The sequence below is a fragment of the Borostomias antarcticus genome, assembly GCF_949987555.1.
Source record: "Borostomias antarcticus genome assembly, chromosome: 21".
Classification (NCBI taxonomy): Eukaryota; Metazoa; Chordata; class Actinopteri; order Stomiiformes; family Stomiidae; genus Borostomias; species Borostomias antarcticus.
In genome coordinates this window covers 9,491,124-9,514,014 of record NC_140254.1, presented here as the reverse complement: position 1 = coordinate 9,514,014, position 22,891 = coordinate 9,491,124, and the positions used below count along the sequence as shown (strand labels likewise).

Genomic DNA, 22,891 nt, shown 5'->3' with positions numbered 1-22,891 from the left:
TTGTGTGTGTGTGTGTTAGTGTTAGTGTGTGTGTGTGTGGGTGTGTGGGCTGCATGTGTCTGTATTTGTGTGTGTGAATTTGTGTCTATTTGATTACTGTGTCGCAGTCCTATTTATTCTATTTCCATAAGCAGGGTAGGGCATCTGTTTCTTTCTAATCAGACTTCCTTCTCTCTCTCTCTCTCTCTCTCTCTCTCCCTTCCTCTCCCTCCCTCTCTCTCTCCCTCTCTCTCTCTCGGTGTCTGTCTCCCCCTCTCTCTCCCTCTCTCTCACTCCCTCCCTCTCTCTCTCTCGGTGTGTCTCCCTCTCTCTCTCTCTCTCTCCCTCTCTCTCTCTCTCCCCCTCTCTCCCTCTCTCTCTCTCCCTCTCTCTCTCTCCTCATTTCTCTCTCTCTCTCTCCCTCTCTCTCTCCATCTCTCTCTCTTTCCCTCTTTCCTTCTCTCTCCCACCCTCTTCCCCTCTCTCTCTCTCTCCCTACTTGCAGGAGATAGTAGATAAGGATGGACAGAGTAAAGTTATGTCCTTCACCGTCCCTTCCCTCTCAAAGCCGTCAGTCTACCATGAGGTGAATACACACACACAGACACACAGACACACACACACACACACCCACACACACACACACACACATCAACTCCTATTGAAAAACAAACTTTTTTCCTAAACCTTTCTCTCCACCCCCAGCCTTCTACCATTGGCTCCCTTGCCCTGACAGAAGGGGCTCTGGCCAATCACGGGCTGAGAAAGGTGGTGTACAGTGGACCACACCTGCAAAGAGAGTCCTTCACGGCTCAGAATAGGTGAGAAGGTTGAATGGTTTGGTAATGGTTGTGTTATGGTTAGGTTTATTTTGTGCTCTGCTCTGCAATGTTTTTGGCTTGTGTCAACGTAATATGAAAAAAATATTTGATGTTTGCAGACTAGTTGTGTAAAGGTTCAGGTGTGACAGGCTGCTTGTGTGTGTTGATGGTTGCAGAGTAGTCGTGTAAAGGTTCAGGTGTGACAGGCTGCTTGTGTGTTGATGGTTGCAGACTAGTGTAAAGGTTCAGGTGTGACAGGCTGCTTGTGTGTGTTGTTTAGGTTCGAGGTGTTAACCTTCTTGTTGCTGTGCTACAATGCGGCTCTGAACTACATGACCTCCTCCTCCTTGCAGTCACTCTGCCAGCTGAGCTCCAGGTAACACACACACACACGGTAAATGGTAAATGGACTGCACTTATATAGCGCTTTTCCACCTTTGCGGCACTCAAAGCGCTTTACAATGGCCTCTCATTCACCCATTCACACACACACTCGCACAACAATGGCGGTAGCTGCCATGCAAGGTGCTAACCTGCTCATTGGGAGCAATTTGGGGTTAGGTGTCTGGCTCAAGGACACTTCGACATGTGGACAGTCGGAGCTGGGATTCGAACCATTGACCCTTCAATCATTGAACGACCCGCTCTACCAACTGAGCTACAGCTGCCCCACACACACACGGGAAGCCAGTTACAACAAAAACACACACTGCTCTGACAGCATCTGCTCATCTGATCCTCTTAAGGACTTTACTGTGGAAGGAAGCCAAGATACTTGCACACACACGTTTTAATGCACGCACACACACACACACACACTAGGGCTGTAAAAAAAAAAAAAAAAAAAAATATCGAAGTTCGAAAAAAATTCGAATCTTTTTTTAAAAGAAGTTGGAACCTAAATTTGAGAGTTCGAATATTGTAATATTAATAAATATATTATTTATCAAAAATTATGCAGCGAATCGTGTTCATGCACGAAACGTTCATTTCTCGTGCTGTCAAAAACACCTCGAGGGGTAACAGTGTTCACATTACAATATTACAGTCAAGGGTTATTTAATTAGGCTATTATATTCTTGAAAAATATTTAAAAAATATACATATAAATTTGAATATCGTTCGAACTCTACTAAATTAATTCGAATATATTCAAACTCAATTTCATGGCACTTTGGACAACCTTAATACACACACACACACATGCACATGCACACGCACAGACACATGCACACACATACAGACCACTCAGATCTCACTGCAGCTGAGCATGAACTGCGGAAATGCTCACCTCAGATGTACTGTATACAATCATCTATCAGTCATCTATCAATCATCTATCAGTCATCTATCAATCATATATCAGTCATCTATCAGTCATCTATCAGTCATCTATCAATCATATATCAGTCATCTATCAGTCATCTATCAATCATCTCAGTCATCTATCAGTCATCTATCAGTCATCTATCAGTCATCTATCAGTCATCTATCAGTCATCTATCAATCATATATCAATCATCTATCAATCATCTATCAGTCATCTATCAATCATCTATCAGTCATCTATCAGTCATCTATCAGTCATCTATCAATCATATATCAATCATCTATCAATCATCTGTCAGTCATCTATCAATCATCTATCAATCATCTATAAATTATCTATCAATCATCTATTAGTAATCTATCAGTCATCTATCAATCATCTCATTGTCATTCAGTTCCTCTCTCTCTATTAATCCTCCCCCCACAATCTGTTAATCATCGCCTTCATTTCCACCAATGGAAGCAGCGCTCCATAAAGGTGCACTCAAGGTTCCCAGAAGGGTTTTTGTCGACTAACGGCTGCACACGCGTGTCCTTCGGGAGGTGATGACTAACGGATACACACGCGTGTACTTCCTGAGGTGTTTGAAGTTGCTGCTATGACGATGCATGGCGCGGCGTCCGTCATACGTATTCATCGGGTTGGTGGCGATCGAGGTGGCGGGTGGGGGGGGTCTCGAGTCTCGAGTCTGTCACGGAAGCCGTCTATCAAATTCTGAGCTGTCTTATCACCGGAAGGTCAGGGGAGGGAGACGATTTGGACTGTGCAGTAAAAGTGTTTCTCATTGGCTTGACTGTGGTACTCGTTCTGATTGGACGCAGGGTGTGTATCTGCGGCTACCCACGGCAACAGCTGCGGCGCTACAAAGGCATCAGCACCCGCCTGACGGTGACATCAGAGTTCCTGGTCCAGCTCATCACGGGAATACACTACGCCCTGTGAGTGTACACACACACATGTGCGCGCACACACACACACACCACTATCACACAAGCACTTTAAGCTTCGCCTAAAGTATGACCAACATGGCTATCCTGTTTTTACACTCACCAACCAGCAAACTCTACCGAGTCCGAACTAGCTTTGACTTCTTCTTGGTACACACAGACTGACAGTGTAGTTCTTCTACAGGTGTGTGTGCGTGCGTGCGTGTGTGTGTGTGACCTCTCTCTGTGTGCTCCAGGTGCAATGGGGAAGGAGACCTGGGTTCCAAGGCCCTGGATGATGTTCTCTACCGAGCCCAACTAGAACTCTTCCCAGAAGCCTTACTGGTGGGTGCCATGACCCCACCCCCACCCCATGTGTCTGCGTGTGTGTGAGGTGTAGGTCTTTGTGTGTATATGTGAGGTGTAGGTCTGTGTGTGTGTATATGTGAGGTGTAGGTCTGTGTGTGTATATGTGAGGTGTAGGTCTTTGTGTGTATATGTGAAGTGTAGGTCTGTGTGTGTATATGTGAGATGAAGGTCTGTGTGTGTATATGTGAGGTGTAGGTCTGTGTGTGTATATGTGAGGTGTAGGTCTGTGTGTGTATATGTGAGATGAAGGTCTGTGTGTGTATATGTGAGATGAAGGTCTGTGTGTGTATATGTGAGATGAAGGTCTGTGTGTGCATGTGTGAGGTGTAGGTCTGTGTGTGTATATGTGAGATGAAGGTCTGTGTGTGTATATGTGAGATGAAGGTCTGTGTGTGCATGTGTGAGGTGTAGGTCTTTGTGTGTATATGTGAGATGAAGGTCTGTGTGTGTATATGTGAGATGCAGGTCTGTGTGTGCATGTGTGAGGTGTAGGTCTGTGTGTGTATATGTGAGGTGTAGGTCTGTGTGTGTGTGTATATGTGAGGTGTAGGTCTGTGTGTGTATATGTGAGATGAAGGTCTGTGTGTGTATGTGTGAGGTGTAGGTCTTTGTGTGTATATGTGAGGTGTAGGTCTGTGTGTGTATATGTGAGATGAAGGTCTGTGTGCATGTGTGAGGTGTAGGTCTGTGTGTGCATGTGTGAGGTGTAGGTCTGTGTGTGTGTATATGTGAGGTGTAGGTCTGTGTGTGTGTATATGTGAGGTGTAGGTCTGTGTGTGTATATGTGAGATGAAGGTCTGTGTGTGTATGTGTGAGGTGTAGGTCTTTGTGTGTATATGTGAGGTGTAGGTCTGTGTGTGTATATGTGAGATGAAGGTCTGTGTGTGCATGTGTGAGGTGTAGGTTGTGTGTGTATGTGAGGTGTACTGCATGCTTGTGGGAAATGCACTGTGTGTGTGTCAGTGTGAGAGATCCATCATTTATGTGTGTGTTCCCTGCTGTAGGCCTCCCTGATGTCAGTAGATTATTTCCATGGTTTAGACTCTGAGATGCTAATCTGTAATCCCGTGGCTCCAGGACTGCATCTAAGAGCATTAGAGCTGAGAGCCAGGGGAAAGGTGAGCTCCAGAGGAAAGATCAGGCCACACACACATTTGCTGGAAATATTGAGATCTAATCATGATCATAATCATATGATAATCCCAGATTTCGTAATCTGGATCTTGGTCTCAAATTTCAAATCACCCATAAACAAAGGCAAGAAATAGTTTTTTGGGTCGGATTAAAGCGTGTGTGTGTGCGTGCGTGCGTGCGTGCGTGCGCGTGTGAGAGAGGGTGTATTGCGTTGGACGCCCGCCAAACTCTCCAGATTAGTGTCGGGATCGGTGACGCCTCCCTCTTATGACCGCAAATAGCCGTGGCAGCTGACCAACAATGGGTCGTTTGTGGATTGTTTGGTGATTATGACTCTGGTGTCGTTGAGTAACCCAAGCGTGCGCCTGGACGTCGACACCGGGGCGCCACACACCGGACCCCAGGCCCAACCGGTCCCACACACCGGACCCCCAGCCCCAACCGGTCCCACACACCGGACCCCCAGCCCCAACCGGTCCCACACACCGAACCCCAGGCCCAACCGGTCCCACACACCGGACCCCAGGCCCAACCGGTCCCACACACCGGACCCCAGGCCCAACCGGTCCCACACACCGGACCCCAGGCCCAACCGGTCCCACACACCGGACCCCAGGCCCAACCGGTCCCACACACCGGACCCCAGGCCCAACCGGTCCCACACACCGGACCCCAGCCGGACCCCACCCGGTCCGGACCCTCTTTCAGGAACAGCACCAAACATAGCGAATTTCAACAGTCAGCAGACGGCACAGACCTCAGTGTGCACCTCTTTAAGTGTAATATGCTCTGTCCGTCCGTGCGTGTGTGTGTGTGTGTGTGCGTGCGTGTTCATCCCCAGGTGGGCAACGCCATCAAGTCGTCCATGCAGGGGGCGGCGCTAAAGAGCAGAGAGGGCGCTCGCAGCATCCAGGTGGAGATCACGCCCACCTCGTCACGCATCTCCCGCAACGCCGTCACCTCGCTGTCCATCAGGGGCCACCGCTGGAAGAGACACGGTGAGACACACGCACATGCACGCACACATGCACACACACGCACACACACACACGCCTTGCTGTCCATCAGGGGTCACCGCTGGAAGAGAAACGGTGAGACACGCACACACGCACACACGATGATGAGGGACCCGGGACTCACGTGGCCCGCGCTGATCACACACTCGTGCCGGTGGAAGGTCAGAGCATCTCCCGCCATGTCATCCCTCTCTACACTCACTCATCCATCTCCCCGCCATGTCATCCCTCTCTCCCATCTCCATACACGCTCATAGCATAGAATAGCAGAATGGAATAGATGGGACTAGTGGAAGGTTACTGGTGAAGCCCTGTATAGATGTACAGCCTCTAGATCAGACCCTCTGTCTGTCAGCCAGCCAGTCAGCCAGCCAGCCAGCCAGCCAGCCAGCCAGCCAGTCAGTCAGCCAGCCAGCCAGCCAGCCAGTCAGCCAGCCAGCCAGTCAGTCAGTCAGTCAGTCAGTCAGTCAGTCAGTCAGTCAGTCAGCCAGCCAGCCAGTCAGTCAGTCAGTCAGTCAGTCAGTCAGTCAGTCAGTCAGTCAGTCAGTCAGTCAGCCAGCCAGCCAGCCAGTCAGTCAGTCAGTCAGTCAGTCAGCCAGCCAGCCAGCCAGTCAGTCAGTCAGTCAGTCTTCCTGGAGAAAGCACACAAGAAGACTGGGATCTGACGCAAGGAGCAAGAGTGATGATGAGGAGACGAGGAGAGGAGGAGAGGAGATTAGGAGGAGAGGACAGGAGACGAGGAGATGAGGAGGCGAGGACAGGAGGCGAGGAGACGAGGAGAGGAGGAGAGGAGATGAGATGAGGAGGCGAGGAGAGGAGATGAGGAGGCGAGGACAGGAGATGAGGAGGCGAGGAGAGGAGACGCGGAGGCGAGGAGAGGAGATGAGATGAGGCGAGGAGAGGAAGCCGTCCAGAGAGTAAAGGTCTGCAAGGTCGTCTAACACCAGGCCAGCCTGACCAGGCCCAGTTCCCCTTGCTTTTCGATGCGACCCTCGTCGGAAACAGAGTTACAGTACAAGGGGTAGAGGTTGGAAATGGGACACCCCTTCAAGACCTTCGCACGTCATCAGGAGTAGGCTACTATGGCAACGATGACAGTGACATCTGCCATTTATCTGATGGGGATATAAAAGCATGGACGCCCGTGATTCCTTCTCAACGCTCTCAGTCCATCAAACAGCTCATTATTTACTAAAGGAACACTGCTTAATCACCAGGCCACTTCATGACAGAATAGCTGTGCTCTGTAGGCTAGCGACCCCTGCTCCTAACCTGCCACTAGAGGGCGAGAGTGGTACTTTAGTTACATTTCAAGGGTAAAATGTCATCAAAGGGGGGACATGTGACATGGGAATATAAAACAACATTAGCTAGCCTTAAAACGCCTTAAAACAACATTAGCTAGCTAGAGACATCGGCACACTAGCAATTTTTTGTTATGCTTGTTATAAAAAAAAAGGTCTATAATGCATCGAAATGACATTAAACTAAGATAATACGACGGTTATCATAATTAAAAAAAATGTTTTAACCACAATTGTAATAATTTATAGGTTTGTGGCAAGACATTCTGTGAGATTCATAGCGTTCTCAGTTTGGAGCCATGCAGCTCTACCTCTTCACCCCACCCCTCTCTCCCGAAACGAATTGGTTGACTAAATGGCTAAATGGTAGGGGCGAGGGGTGTGTGGGGATTGGGACTAGATGTGTTTAGCGTGTCTCAGAGGGGGTAGGAGGATCAGCGCTACAACAACAACAACAACAACAACAACAAAACAAACAGATGACATAAACATAGAGCTAGGTAAAACAGATGACATATAAACATAGAGCTAGGTAAAACAGATGACATATAAACATAAGAGCTAGGTAAAAGCCTGTCTGAGCAGGTGAGTCTTTAGCTGCCTTTTGAAGGTGTCAACAGAGACCACAGTTCTTAAGTCCAGTGGAAGAGCGTTCCACAGCTTGGGGGCCACTGCTCCAAAGGCTCGATCACCTTTAGTCTTAAGCCTTGAGCGTGGAATAGTCAATAAGCCCTGGTCAGACGACCTGAGTGACCTGCTCGTGATGTAGGGATGGAGCAGGTCACAGATGTATGCAGGTGCCTGACCATGCAGGGCTCTAAAAGTGATCACAAGCACCTTAAAATGAATCCTTATCGTTGCACTGTAAGAGTCGGTGATGAATCCATTTTGAGACATTTGATCTCCCAAAGATTTGGGAGATAAAAGTTTTCATGGCCCGATGGTCTTTGGGGCGTTGAAGATAGTGAAGCAGTGACCGATGTTTGAGTGCGCTCAGATAATGTACATTCCATCTGTCTCCATAGCCCAGATAATGTACATTCCATCTGTCTCCATAGCCCAGATAATGTACATTCCCTCTGTCTCCAGAGCCCATGTACAGTAGCTCCATGTGTCATTGTTACTGTCTTATTATTATTTTGTCTTTGGTTTCCTTTTTTTCAGCCATTGCATGTATTATTTATGTACATTGTGTGTTTATGTCATATCTTTGTGTGTGTTTGATGTGTGTGTGTGTGTGTGTATGTGTGTGTCTCTCTGTATCTCCATGTGTCCATGTCCCAGAATCCCAGGAGGTGAGTGTAGACAGTGACCCCGCCCTGGGGGTCGTACCTATCCCAGAGATCAATGTGACGGGCGTGAGCGGCGAGCGCATGCCCAACGGAGATTCCGTGCGACCCCGCTCCGACCTTCGGATCCAGCCCGACCCCGAGCCATTGGGCGTAGCCTCCGAGGTCAGCCCGGACCCTAGAGGTCACGATCCCCTCAATCCCAGGGGCCAGGAAGTCAGGAGACAGAAGTCTGTGAGGCGATTGGTGGATGAGGGTTCTGGGCCTGCCTCCGCAGGGAGGAGCCAGCACTAGGCCCCGCCCTCCCTCCCCACTCCCAGGGGTAACCTAGGTAACCGTGGGTGGGGTTGTGGTCTGAAGCTGCATGATGGCTGACTAACTTTTTTCAACCTGGCCTTTCTCTATGAGGGAGGAGTCCCTTTTTTTCCTAAGCGCACTGCTCCTCCCTCATCTGTCCATCTATCCATCCTTCCTTCATTCACACGCTCACTCCCCCTCTTTCCTGTAACAAATCAAGCTCCTGCCAGACATTTTGACCTGAAGTGCTAACTCTAGCTGTCTCAGAGAAACCAACATGTTTTATTTGTAACATAATCACCAACACGGGAACATAATGACGTATGAGTCCTGATGTCTGTGACATATTGGCACACAGGGACTCAAACACCTCAGGGACAATGAGATGAGTGTGAGTGTGAGTGCTGCTGGAGGGGTTCTCATGTGTGTGTGAGTGTGCTGCTGGAGGGGTTCTCGTGGGAGGGGGGAGTCACTGGCCCCCGCAGGCTCGCTCCCGATCCACATCGCCACCGCCGGCTGCCACGGGATACAGACCGCTTCCTGCTGATTTGTAGCTGCAGTAACTGAAGAGGATAGGCAGCTCTCGATTGGTCAGAGGCCAGCTCATGTGAAATCAGTTGCAGTCTTGGTGAAAATTCACAGTGCTGGGACGAATTTGACCTTGTCCAATCACAGCCTCCTCCCTGATCTAGTGCTAATGAGTCCTCCACCTGGAGACTTCTTTCATTCTCTCATTTCTACACTATAAGGACACAAGTATTGGGACACCTACAGGAGCTTTTATGACATCACATTCTAAATTCATAGGCATTAATATGGAGTTGGTCCCCCCTTTGCAGCTATAACAGCTTCCACTCTTCTGGGAAGGCTTTTTACAAGATTTTGGAGTGTGTGTGGGAATTTGGCAATGCTCTTCTGGATGAATGGGCAAAGATCCCCCCCCCCACACACACACACCAAAATCTAGTAGAAAGCCTTCCCAACAGAGCGGAAGCTGTTATAGCTTCCATATTAGGTGTAGGTGACCCAATCCTTTTGTCCATAGAGTGTATTTCCCTGTCGTGTGAAAGACCTGCCTATCTATTAGCTGTTAACTGGTGTACAGTGATATAATATCCGTAGCCCTCCGGTCTGTGTGTGCATGTGTGGGGCATTGTGTGTCTGGGGTGGGTATTTTTGTGTGTGTGTGTGTGTTTTTTCCTGTCATGACTCCTGGGCTCTCTGCTTTGACTCTCCTCCTCCCTACTCACTCCTGCTCTGGGGCTCTGTGAGAACTCTTACTCTTATGCTCTCACCTAACTGCTGTGTGTGTGTGTGACCGTACTCGGCGCCTCCTGTTCCAGGCTGTAATTCAACACACACTGTCACAGCCTGCTCTGCTAGATCGACCGCACACTAGCGACAATAGCAGTCTGTCTTTGTCTGGTGTTATTGAAAGATGACAGCTGGATGGGAACCCGAGGCCTGTGGTCTAATGAGGTTCCTGATGGGAACCCGAGGCCTGTGGTCTAATGAGGTTTCTGCGCTAGAGGGTTTCAGGATGTGCTTTCAAATGGGCTTTATGACAGAAACATGGCTTTCTTCCTCTCTCACATTTCCTCTCTCTTTGTGTTAATGCTCGTTCTCTTCCTCTCTCTCTCTCCCTCTCTCAAGACGCAGTTGATCTGGGTTCCCCGGACGAGCTGATGGAGATTTCTGAGGTGGACGAGGGGGTGTGGTCAGGCAGGGCCGGGTCCGACCTAACTCCGCCGCCCACCATCACCGTGAGCAACCCCACGGCGACCCCGGGGGCGAGGTCCAATAAGAAATGCCGTCTGGGCGGGGGGGGCAGGTCCAGCAAGGACAAAGAGGCGTGTCCATCCATGGGGCGGGCGGCGAGCGACAGCGCGGAGCTCTCCCTCAAGCGCCTGACGCTGACCTCCAGCCAATCGGTGCCCAGGACCGGCGCCCTCGGCAGCCTGACGCGCACGGCCAGCGCCGTCTTCTCGCGCTCCTTTGAGCACGCCGGCGGCCACGCCCCTCCCCTCGGAGGTCGTGCCGTCCAGGCCGGCCGCTATTCGTGCAGCCTGCAGGAGGAGGGGCTGGGGTATCTAAGCCCCGCCCCCAACCATACTCGGCGCTCCCCCAGCATCAGCGTGCACCTCGGCACCGACCTCTGACCCCTCACCCTCCCCCCCGAAACACCGCCTGTAACCCTTCAACCCTAACCCTGACCCTCGACCTGTGAACTGGGACAAGCCTGCCAGTAGGATTGAATCACAAACTCATGGAACACACTCCTCTCATCCTCCTCTTCCTCGCTCACTGCCATCTTCCTCTTTCCCCCTCAGTCCAGCTGAGCCCCGCCCCCTGCCCTGCCGCGCCCCACTCACACACGGAGCCCAACCCCCCCCCCCCCCCCCCCATATCACTGAGAACCCCATCTGGGCCAGATACAGCAGGAGCTCCTGTAACTACTGCACTACTGCCCTCTGGTGGTGTCCCGGTGAGACTGCAGCCCTGCTGTCTGCGAGTGACTGATGATCATTGGACGGGTGCACATCGCTTAACTGCCAGATTTTTTCAAAATGATTAGTATTTTAATAGGCTCTTGTCATGCCTGGTATTTCTGTACATCCTGACCACGCCCCTCTTTCTCTGTGGGCAGGTACTGTGTGTGTGTGTGTGTGTGTGAGAGACCGTGTGTTTGCACAACTGTTTTTAGAATAAAGGCTGCTGGTTGATACAGTGAACACGATATTGAACCGAATTAAACTAGTGTTTCTACTTTATAAAAATGGTCCCCTCTTTACCAATAAATTAACCCCTCTTCCCATTCTGCTGTTGCCACAGCGACTACTTGTTCACTCTCTCCCCTCCCTCTGAGATGCTCTGCCCTAAAAATGATATGGAACAACCACTAAATTAGGAAAACCAAATAAAAAAAGAATCTGTCCTAAATGTTTGCAATTGTTAAAAGTATTGATGTCATTCTTGGAAGCAATAATCCTCCCTGTCCTTCCCACAGCACCTTCTGATAAGAGTTTGAAACTTGATTTGAGGTTCATAGCTGTATGGTGTTTGTATGATGTATTAACCGTGGACTTGATGGTATGAAAGAGAGAGACAGGGCGACTTGTGTTTAATCTGGTATTTTGAAAAAGAGGGTTAGTGGTTTGTAGCTGTGGAATCTTCCTATTAAAGAGAGAAAGCTGTGTTTTCTACCAGCATTAACTCCCCCCATCGAGTTAAAAGCACGAGAGTGACAACCCTGTAGGATGAGCTCCTCACGCCAAAACATGTCTCCACCATGACCCACATCCATCTGTCCCCTATCTCAGCTCTGTACCATGACCCACATTCATCTGTCCCCTATCTCAGCTCTGTACCATGACCCACATTCATCTGTCCCCTATCTCAGCTCTGTACCATGACCCACATTCATCTGTCCCCTATCGCAGCTCTGTACCATGATCCACATCCATCTGTCCCCTATCTCAGCTCTGTACCATGACCCACATCCATCTGTCTCCTATCTCAGCTCTGTACCATGACCCACATCCATCTGTCCCCTATCTCAGCTGTGAGGACGTAGCTGAAAGGATGGCTCAAAAATAATATAGCATAGGCTCTGCCTCTCCTATCATGAACATGGTGCAGATCCTCATTGGCTACTCCTGTCCGAGCCTTTCACATCTGTGTAAGTTGCTACGGGGGTAGGGGGCTTATTTGGAATTGTGCACTTTGACTCTCCACTCTGATCCCTTGCCCTGTCTACAGTGTTCTTGCATTCGTATGTTAAATCCATCATCGCCTGCTTCACTCAGATCCATATTGAAAGAACCAGTCTATCGGACGGACAGAACACTGTGGTATTCATCTGTAAGAGAACTCATTAAAAAAACAAGTGTTCCACCTATGGTTCCACAAGCCTAGTGTTCTAGAGGGTGTGTTCCGTCATTCAAAGTGTTCGAGTCTTCTTTTTTATATCCATGAGGTTGAACAAATAACAATCATCATGTTTCTGTATGTTGTTTTACAGAATGTGAAAATAGTCTTTTGTAAATTGTACATACTGTTGCTGTACTAAAGTTGTTGTGTTTTTTTGGTGGGGGGGGGGGGGCTTTTTGTCTGAAAATTACTCACTTGCTAGAGCTTCTGGGAATAAAGTGTTTCTATATTTCAGCCTTTCTCTGTTCTCTGTAACCCATCATTGTAATTCTTACTTTGGTGATACTTTGGTGTACTTTTGGTAAAAGCCACTCTACGTTGATTGCTTCGGTTTGTGTCAAAGCTAAAACTAGTAGGGTGCTCCCAAGATTAGCGCCCCTCTTGGCGGTGTCAGGCCAAATGTGTCCGAGTTATTATATAGCTCAATGGTCCGAGTGCCAAAATGTGTCCGGCTAACGTTTTTAACATAATATTAGTTTGCTAGTAAGGGGGCCAGCTAGTAATACTGCTAGTGAGAATGCTATGTAGCCAAGAGGAAAGCTGGCCTGGCCTGGGCGCCGCGCGGTGGGATCAATTGATCAGGGAACCACCCAGCGTATGCGCCGGCTGGCTGCTGTGAAGAGTCAGACGTTCTGTTAATACATCCATGGTCAGACTCCACCTACTCAGTGCCGCGGGGGTGTGCTGGCGTTTAATCATAATTATATACGTCTGTTACGTTCATTTGCAAGCCAGGGAACGATTCACCTTCGGTCACAGACAACGAAAGAAGCCGCACGCAGGGAGTGGGTGTAGGTAGTCGGACGTTCGTCAGACTGTTTGGTACGTCCCGGACACTAAAAAGAGTCGTTCAAAAAGATTCGTTCGTTCATTTTCGCCCATCACTACAGTTGGGAAGAAACTGCTTTTGTGACCAACGGCTTTGGTCCTGAAGGACCGCAGCCTCCTGCCAGAAGCTCCCATCAATAATGTGTGAATAGGGCTTTCAAGGTGCATTTAAATCCACTAGGCGGCGTTCCTCACTATTATTCCACTGTCTCAAAATGACCTGCCTCTCTTGACGGCCGCTTACTTCCGTTGACTTCCTCTCTTTACGTCCTTGGCAACCTACACAAAATTCCCTCTGAAGTGCCGGCTAACTTAGCTAATTCACCTGTGAAAACATGGCGAAATTAAGCAAAGAAACCAAACAGCGGCTGCAGCAGGTCTTCCAGTGCGGACAGTTCGTCATCCGATGGGGTTTCATCCCGACGGTGCTTTACCTGGGTGAGTAGGGCGACACCATACTGCCATGCTACACATGCTAGCTAGCTAGCTAACCATTGCTGCTAGCGTAGCTAGTAAACCATTAAAGCAGCATGACAGGTGATTAGCTACGTTAGCTAGCTACTGATGGCAGAACCTCGTTTGTCACAGAAGGAATGTCGTTACCTAATCAACAGAAATATCGTGGTGGAATGAAATCCTCAGATAGGGTTGGTTTAGCCACACAAATCTAGATACTTCTGCTGCATAAGAGGCGGTTGTGCAGGGCTGGCCCGAGTAACTCGAGTTTTCCACTATTCGTTCGGTAATCGGTACGTTATGGTGCGTTCGTTTGTGGTCGGAGGTGGCAAGTCGCAAGTGGCAAAATACCTACTTCCGACCTGTGTGCATTCGAGCTATATACCATTATATCACAGTTAACTAGTTATATCTAGTGCATTCGAGCAACTGGGGGCTGAGAAACATATCCGAATTTGCGACGAGGAAGTGCGAGTTCATGCAGTGTTTTATTTAATAATTCCTAGTAGCAAGTCGCAATTTGCCACCTCCCAGTTATAAACGAACGCACCATTAGTATTCGGAGCTCAATAGAGCGTGTCAGTGAAGTTCCACCCTAACCCTAACCCATTTCCCAGGCATAGACTTAAAATGTTTTGTTGTTGTTTTTTTTTATTTCGAGAATTCAGTCATGCACCCAGCTAATAATTCATCAGACGAATCGTGACCAGAAGTCCTTATGATAGAAGAAAAAAGCCCATATGAAACCTTGTTTTAAGAAAATCATGTTTTATTCGCGATAGCTTTGAGAAGTACTACACTACCAACAATCCTCAAGCGGTATTGTTTCCATGGAAATGTGTACACTGTCGACTAGTGATGGGCATTCCGGCTCTTTTTAGTGAGCCAGATCATTTGGCTCAGCTCAGCAATAAGAGCCGGCTCTTAAGTCTCCCAAACGGTTCTTCATTTTACCAATTGTGGCTTTAATATTTAAGCCAAATTGAACGCTGTTTTGACCTATATCATTTAAATGATTCGCGAAGACCGTGAGTCTGTAGCCCACTCGGGCTGAGTTGTGGGGCCTGCGGCGTGGATAGTGGCGTGGTGGTGAGACTCCGCCCCCTCAGGTCAGAGCTGGTCGGGGGCAGTGCAATGACTTCCCGGCAATCTCCATGCGCCCACCAGCGAAGACCGTGTGTCTCTAGCCCACTCGGGCTGAGTTGTGGGGCCCGTGGCGTGGATAGTAGCGTTGTGGCGAGACTCCGCCCTCTCGGATCACAGTAAGTAAGTAAGTAAGCTTTATTTATATAGTGCTCTTCACAGCACGGATGCACAGAGTGCTTTACAGTAATAAATTAAAATGGCAAGGCCGAAGGCCTGCCTGAACATGTGTGTCTTAAGAAGTTTTTTGAACCTGAGATCAGTGGATGGCGCTCTCAGGGCCTGGGGAAGAGCGTTCCAGAGTCTTGGCGCCACGGCCTCAAATGCTCTGTCACCCTGGGTTTTTAGTCTGGTCCGGGGCACCGCCAGGAGACCCTGGTCGGATGACCTCAGAGACCGACTCAGAGAGCAGTGGAACAGTGGGTCGAGGGCAGTGCAGTGACTTCCGACAATCTCCTTTCACCCACCGGCGAAGACCGTATGTCTCTAGCTCACTCAGAGGCTGAGTTGACAGGTCCGTGGCGTGGTTAGTGGCGTGATGGCGAAACTCCGCCCCCTCATGTCATAGCAGGTCGGGGACAGTGTACCCCTCTCCGGGCTACCCACCTGCGCTCACCAGTGAAGACTGTGTGTGGCGAGACTCATCCCCAGATTGTTTAGAATACTAAGGTGTGTTTGTGCGCGCGTGCGTGGCTGGTTTCTTCCTAAAGTCTACAATCATCTCCACTGTCTTGAGAGCCTTGAGCTCCAGATTGTTTAGAGTTATCTAATCTGTATCATTCAACTGAAGGTAGGAATATAATGCTGTGAACTGTCACCATAGCAACCACAGCGCAGCAGCACAGCTCTACAGCACCAAAGCACAGAACACACAGAATTCGCTGACTCACTTGCCATACGTTTCAACGGGGAGCGCAGTTGCCGAACATATTGTAACACAGCGAAAACTATAAGTCACACAGCTTAGACACTTACATTGTACGAATTAGCACAGTTCTGTGAACATTTCAATATATGTGTATGAACTGTTAAAACTGTAGGCATAGCGACAAGTTAGAAAATGGGTAAAAATGCAAAATTAGCATGGGTCACTGACACGGTCTATTCAGTATTCGGGAGTATTCGTTTTTGGTCCAGATACTCAAACCAATACCAACGTCGTCGTTCACGTCGTTGTAGAAGTGGATTTCATGCTCGTGTTTTTGTGGGTGGCTGCAAGACAGCACACCTAGTATAGCGTTTGTCCGGTTATCACTCCCTCCTTCCGTTACTCCAGACAATGTTGGCCTGCATTTCTCACATTGGCACCACAAGAGGCAGTAGTCCCAGCTAATCCTGATTTTTAGCATTAAAACTATCCTAAATTCCACCTTAGAATTTTGAAACAACATTTGATCAGGATTCTGGGTAGGATTGGATAACAAAATCCATATCCCAATTTAGGAAGGTCAAGATCACATATCCTGGTTTGAAATACCCAATTTTGAGATTTAATCCTATCCTGATTATGATCCAGATTGAAAGTTTTGAAATACTGGGCCCCTGGTGACGAGACAAAATCCTCAAGATGGCCTTCAGTGGTCAACAACCAACACTGTTCTTTGATTTGTGCAAATAAGATTCAATGAGGAATATCCATCTCCCCTTCTGCCCCTCACTCTAGGAGGTGCATACTGACAGGATGAGCTTTCCCTGGTAGGGCATATGTAAACAAAGTGTGTGTATATAATAACAATAATAATAATAATACCAACAATAATAACAACAAAAATAATAATGATAATAATAATAATAATACACTTTATTTTAAAATCTTTTCAAAACAGGGTTGCAAACTGCTTCACAAACAAAATAAAACAATTAAAATAATTTAAGATAAATTCAGTTTAATATAAATTAAAACATTGTAAGAGAAAAAACACCACCACCATAAAATACAGCAAAAGGGAAGAAAGCCAAATATATTAAAATTAAAATAAAACTACTATGAATATGAATAAAAACTATATAATAAGAAGGACATATACATAGAAGTAGGAACTTCCTGTTAGACAACTGGTAGGAGGAAGTTGGCCACTGCGGGACGATTGAATGTGTGACCTCACACCCTGTGGGCTGTCCCGCCCTCACACATCACTCGTGTCTTGCGACACCACACTCTGGGGGCCACCAAACTGTGGTCCTCCTAGCTGGTTATTTTACCATGCTTTTAAGGAAGCCAGAGAGAGTTCTTCTTCCGTTGAGCCCTGGGGAAATCCAGCCTCAGCATCCAGGATTTGTAACATCGGTAGTTAGCACGCAGGACGTGATGTCATCGTATGCGACATGAATGACAGAAGAGTGTCAGATTTCCTATTCAGCAGAATGTCACTAAAATCATTCTCTCTCTCTCTCTCTCTCACTCTCTCTCACTCACTCACACACACACACACACACACACACACACACACACACACACACACACACACACACGTCTGATGTTTCCGGCAGTTGTTTTAGACTTCTTATCTGAACCCTCTTTTGTCTCTGATCCGCAGGTTTCAAACGAGGAGCAGACCCAGGGATGCCAGATCCCACAGTCTTCAGGTGTGTGTGTGTGTGTACACGTTGTGTGGGTGATAGCCGATGTCTAACCAGCGTGGTTTCAACCAGGGCTGTTCACAGCATCCCTCTTCCTGTGATGATGATCCATCGTATAACTCTCTTCTCAAGGCCTCAACACTTCTTCACTTTTCCACTCTCTTTTTAGTTTGCTGTGGGGTTGAGGAGGACCCTGACAATCACCCTTTCTCACCATGGACACATGACCTTGCCATCAGCGGCCGCTTTGGAAATGGACTCCATCTCACCCAAATGGACTCCATCTCACCCTCATGGACTCCATCTCACCCTCAGTGCAACAACAAGCCCCAGTTTTACTAATGTAAACATGTCTGCAGTACTGTAGTGTGTTTGGGACTATTGCCCATATGTATGGAGGGCCATGTGGAGACGACCGTCTAAATTATGGATATACAGAATCACTATCTTTATTGGTCATTTATTGGAAAGAGTTTTTTATTCATTTTCTGATCAAAGGCCAAAAATTCTGAATCATCTTCCTATCTTCACTGTGACGGTCATGTCTGGTGTTTCTGAATCGTCTGTTTGGAAATGTGTGAAAACAGCATGTCTTTCTGATATGTCATTGATTCATGTATTTTTACATTATTTATCGTCAGAAAATTCAGAGCTGTCTTTCAGTTGAAAGCTGTTTTTTTTTTTTTTACCAACCCTGGACAAGTAACATTTAAGTAACCATTCAGAAACAACTTTGTAGTATTAAATAGTTTCCACTATAAAACTTTGACGGGTGCATTGTACTTCTATGATCATGGCTCACCTAATGTCTTTTTGCTTCATTTTATTCTATGCTCACTGTGTGTTTAGAGCAGGAGTTCAACCCAGGGTGCGGAATTGGCTTATCTGACTCCGATGTAGGTTTTGGGGATAAGTCTTGTCATTCCTTTATTACTACCCAATCAGTGGCAACAGATCTGATTCTCCGCCCAATCAGATTCAACCCAGACTACATGAAACAGCTATTTAACAACCGCTCTGCCTAAGACGATTGTGATTGGTTTAAAGAAATACAGCGACCCCCTCAATCCCTGAATGGTAGAGTCCAGCCAGACCCTTCTCCAGTGCTGGCTCAGAGCAAACCAAGTGTGGAGAAAGCTCTGGCTATGTGAGACTAGGAATTGACCAAGAATAATGAATGCAGTATAAAGAGGAAATGTCTCTTGTCACAGGTTTTAAATGGGTAGAAAAGGGAAAATGCATGTTGAGCCCTGTTTTAAGGTTACTTATGATCATATACAATGGTTCAGATCAAAACGTTGACAAAATTAGCACTTTTGAGAAAGTCTGATAATTGCTCTACCACCGTTTTGGTTATACAATGGATGTGGGTGGGCACCTTGAAAAATCATTTAAAAACATGTTAAACTCTCGATTTCAAAGACAAGAAGCTCACCGAGGGGGTAATTGGTGTCCGTTGGTGTTCTGACATCAAATTCGCCGTTGTACCGTTGTAGATGTGTAGATCAATCCGCAGAGGGGATTCAGGAAGCAGAACTACTTGCGGTAGCTATTGTTATTGTTTATGCTGCTAGGCTACCTAGTTTGCGGAAGTTTACACACGTATGTGCTGTGACTAAATAGTTCTATGCTAAATATTTAAAAAAGCCTTTCCAGATGAACTAGAATCTTACTTTATGGCGAATGATATGTCGGAACGCCAACTAACACCTCTGTGAGTTTCTTGTCTTTGAAATTGAGTGTTAAACATGTTTTTTTGAATGATTTTTCAAGGTGCCCATCCACATCCATTGTATGACCAAAACGGTGGTAGAGCAATTATCAAACTTTATCAAAAGTGCTAGTTTTGTCAACGTTTTGATCTGAACCATTGTATATGATCATAAGTAACCTTAAAACAGGGCTAAACATGCATTTTCCCTTTACTACTCCTTTAAGTGAACACAGGAACAAGTTATTTCATATTCCTATAGGTTTATTATTGCTCATTGAAAACATTCACGACACAGTTAACAGACATCCAAGGCACTTCAGCATGTAAACATGAGCAAGCTCAGAAGTAATTTCCAATGACCAGGAACCTTATCTGGGCCATAAATACTATTCGGGGTATCAATTATATATAAATACTATTTGGGGTATCAATAATATATAAATATGGGGTATAAATAAATATTTCATACAAGATTTCACACAGTAGGCTCACAATAGTAGCTGTTCAAGTGACATGAATAAATACCATACATTCATTTTACATTGCAATTGATAATTAAAAATTGTCTTCCTTAAAATGATAATCATTTTACAGTTATAGAAAATGCTTCAGTTTCAGTGCAAAAGACAATTTATACTGAAACTAACAAACATTTTTTTCTTTTACAATTGCCATAACAAAATGTACTTCAAGTTCCAGAAACCATGAATAGGCCTACTAAACAAATAAATAAATAAATATTATCAAAAATATAATAAATAAATTTCAGTCAGCACTGTGTGCACCAGGGCCTGTCACGCTGTCACTGCGGAGGCGAACCCTGTGATGAACCTCTTCTTGTGGCACTGCTCCATCTTACACAGCGCCCGCTTGGTGTCCACCAGGAAGTCGGACAGGTCGCGCAGGACCACGACGGCAGTGACCTCCCTCTCCCACGCCGTCTCCCTGGGCACCGTGACGGTCAGGGCGGCCATGCTGTCGGGGTCCTTCATCTGAGGGGTAAGGGGTGGAGGAAGGATAAGAACCTTGTAGACCATACTGACCGCTGAATCACAATATGACTCCTCAGTGGAAGTGCTTTGGACACATTCAAATAATTACAGGGTCTTTAACCCACCACACGGTGACACACACTACACACGGGTGAGAGGCCACACAGCACACACACATGCAGCTTCGGGGGTTGAGAAATGGAAACCTATGGACATGACTGAGAATGGACGCCCGTTACACAGACAAAACATGAGGGATCAGATCTGTAGTGTGTGTGTGTGTGTGTGTGTGTGTGTGTGTGTGTGTGTGTGTGTGTGTGTGTGAAAAAAGACATGCTTGATTTAAGTAGAATCAAAATCAAAGTTTTAATGAAAAACAATACCTTGCGTCTCAGGATCTGGACCAATCTCCCGATATTGGAGCGGAGGAGAAAGGAGCCTGGCTGCTCAACATGCTGGAGCAGGGCCTCGTACTCCACTAAGCCCCTGAACAACTTCTGCTGACACGGCACCTGCAAGAGAGCCAGGGCACTGTCAGGACTCTGGTATCAAACGGTAGCCTCAGGGCACGCTCAGGACTCTGGTATCAACAGGTAGCCTCGCCAGCTAACGGGAAGTGACTCGCCAGATCAGGGTGGACTCAAGAGGCTAATCAACAGGCACTAGGATGCTTATGTTCAATGTAGTTATTTACTGCATAACAATAGTGTTTGTATGTTTTAATTACTAGGGCCTGTAACTCTGCCATTATGTGTCCGAAAGCACTCCAACACTGGCATGAACAAACCAGCAGAACCACAGAAGCAGAGATAATTCACTCCTTTCCCTTAAGAGTTAAAAGTGTCGTTTTTTCCACACAACTGTAGCCTACAGAGGATGGTGAGGCGCACTTATTAGGACACCGCACATAAAAAAACAGACACCACACAGAGAAACGGTTACCTTGCTGAAGTCAGTGCAGGTTGCTTTGGGCGTGGGTAATGTGTAGTGAGACTCGTCCACTAATGTATCCAGATGCTTAATCTAGTTGGGAGGGAACAACAGGACAGTGAGACTCGCCAGCCCCACCTTGCACTAAAAACAGTTGCATCTCTGAACGGAACAACTTCAGTAGCCTATGAAATATTAGATAATGGGCTGGACTCAGTACTCACCTTTTCGTGTCGGAGTTTCTTGACTTCATCCACAAGCGTCTTGATTAACAACTCCCAGTCAGAGTCTGACTGAAGCTCATCTCCCGTGGTCTCTGCAGAAGCAATCTCGCTGTAGTGGGCGCTGTGTACCGGGCTCCCGGTTACATTCAACACAAGGCATACCAGCATTGCGGCGCAGAGAGCGGCATCTGAAAGGTATGCATGGAGAAGCTCTTTAGCGGGTGACAATACACTGAAAAGTAAGAAACAGCGAAAGCGAAAGGCGTGACATCACTTACTCGTCGTTGAAGGCATGTTTCCAGTTAACCGTTTGCAGGCCAATCAGTATAACCAATGATGCTCAACTTTGACTTTTCATAGTGATGCGCTGGGCATTTATAGGCCACTTCAGATACTTGGATTTCCTCCCCAAAGCCCTTCCCTCGAAATCCAATTTCTTCAACGGGCCTACGTTGCACGAGGCCGCAGGAAGTGGCGATTATGTAGATTAATATCTATGGTATTCTGAGCAGTCCAACGTCACCATATTGACGAGAATATTAGATATCTGTAGATTAGAATATCCATAGAATATTAGACTCATTATGGATATCGTGGTGATTTGTAGTAGCTCTCTCTCTCTCTCTCTCTCTCTCTCTCTCTCTCTCTCTCTCTCTCTCTCTCTCTCTCTCTCTCTCACACACACCCAGATCCACACTAGGTGAACAGAATCCTCCTGGGCACAGAATCAGGTGTATTGGCCAGGTAGGCCCACGTTAAGCAAAGAATATGGTTCTGGCCTGGTGACTCAAAATACAGATAATTTGCAATGTACATATTATTTTCAGACAATGCACAATATGTACAATATAATAACATAATAATAACAATAATAATACAAATAATAATGACTCACGAGCCAGTCTCCTAAGGCTTTGCTCAACTAGAGACTCCTATTTCACATGTAATGTGTCTCAGCGGACTTTCATTCAGATTGTGTCGCTTAAAGTGGCAGGAATCTATTTGAGGGTAAAATAAATAAAATAATCATTTGCAGAACCAATGACAAAAAGTCTTTGTTCAGGTTTGAACCAATCCAAAGCAGTTGGCATAGTCTTGTTAATGGCTGTGCTCCCCGGGTTCTAGCAACTATTTCAACTTAGAAAACCCCAGACGATGGGAAGGCACACTCCAAGCTGGCTCAGGTCCAAAGTGTCCAAAGTGTCCCCCATTGAGCAGTGTGATGGCGGCTGGTAGGAAGGACCTATGGAAGCGCTCTGTAGAGCACCATGGCAGGACCAGTCTAGTGGGAGGTCAGGGAAGAATTTTTACAGCTCACTTTTCTGGCCCCCAGGTGAAACTGTTTTTTTTGCTTCCCTCTGGAATATGTAGGGGTGGGACCTATGCCCACCTCCCTTGTTCTCTGTAAAGCACATTGTGTTGCCTCTGTGTATGAAATGCGCTATATAAATAAAGTTTGATTTGATTCAATTTGATTTGATTTGATGCTGAAGGTGCTCCTCCAACCATGGGTGAGAGACATTTCCATGAAGGCCCAGCATTCTTCTCTCTGCAACCAGTGAGTCCAGGCTGACCCCCAGAAAAGAGCCCGCCCTCCCGATCAGCTTGTCCACCCTGTTACGGTGAACA

The 22,891-nt window shown here is 47.1% G+C and overlaps 3 protein-coding genes across 5 annotated transcripts in view; 2 read left to right on the top strand and 1 right to left on the bottom strand.

The window, feature by feature from the left end:
* The window catches only part of hycc1 (hyccin PI4KA lipid kinase complex subunit 1), a 30,327-nt gene extending 17,776 nt beyond the window's left edge, over positions 1-12,551 (top strand). For 2 of the 3 annotated variants that reach the window (XM_084455103.1, XM_084455104.1), the window contains exons 5-12: positions 485-565; positions 685-800; positions 1,081-1,176; positions 2,952-3,068; positions 3,314-3,401; positions 5,401-5,557; positions 8,164-8,499; positions 10,119-10,245. In XM_084455103.1, the coding sequence (XP_084311229.1) occupies positions 485-565; positions 685-800; positions 1,081-1,176; positions 2,952-3,068; positions 3,314-3,401; positions 5,401-5,557; positions 8,164-8,462 (954 nt within the window). In that variant the 3' untranslated portion in view covers positions 8,463-8,499; positions 10,119-10,245. Of the gene's footprint in view, positions 1-484; positions 566-684; positions 801-1,080; positions 1,177-2,951; positions 3,069-3,313; positions 3,402-5,400; positions 5,558-8,163; positions 8,500-10,118 lie in introns of all 3 variants that reach the window. The other variant, XM_084455105.1, reaches the window with a different exon arrangement.
* A 945-nt stretch (positions 12,552-13,496) lies between these two features.
* On the top strand, positions 13,497-18,163 carry tomm7 (translocase of outer mitochondrial membrane 7 homolog (yeast)). Its single transcript, XM_084455398.1, has 3 exons — positions 13,497-13,661; positions 17,360-17,408; positions 17,572-18,163. The coding sequence occupies exons 1-3, from the start codon at positions 13,559-13,561 to the stop codon at positions 17,585-17,587; spliced, it is 168 nt and encodes a 55-aa protein (XP_084311524.1). The 5' UTR covers positions 13,497-13,558; the 3' UTR covers positions 17,588-18,163.
* Positions 18,164-19,910: 1,747 nt separating this feature from the next.
* LOC311322795 (interleukin-6-like) lies at positions 19,911-21,430 on the bottom strand (the record flags this gene model as incomplete). The annotated part of the gene is made up of 4 exons (XM_084454913.1): positions 19,911-20,108; positions 20,492-20,620; positions 21,051-21,131; positions 21,263-21,430. The coding sequence occupies 4 exons, from the start codon at positions 21,428-21,430 to the stop codon at positions 19,911-19,913; spliced, it is 576 nt and encodes a 191-aa protein (XP_084311039.1).
* Positions 21,431-22,891: the final 1,461 nt, after the last annotated feature.

What these genes read in the sequence shown, in the direction of transcription:
- tomm7 (XM_084455398.1), top strand. Translation starts at nt 13,559, where the DNA reads ATGGCGAAATTAAGCAAAGAAACCAAACAGCGGCTGCAGCAGGTCTTC. An exon ending in CCCGACGGTGCTTTACCTGG is followed by an intron (nt 13,662 to 17,359) that starts GTGAGTAGGGCG and finishes TCTGATCCGCAG; the next exon opens with GTTTCAAACGAGGAGCAGAC.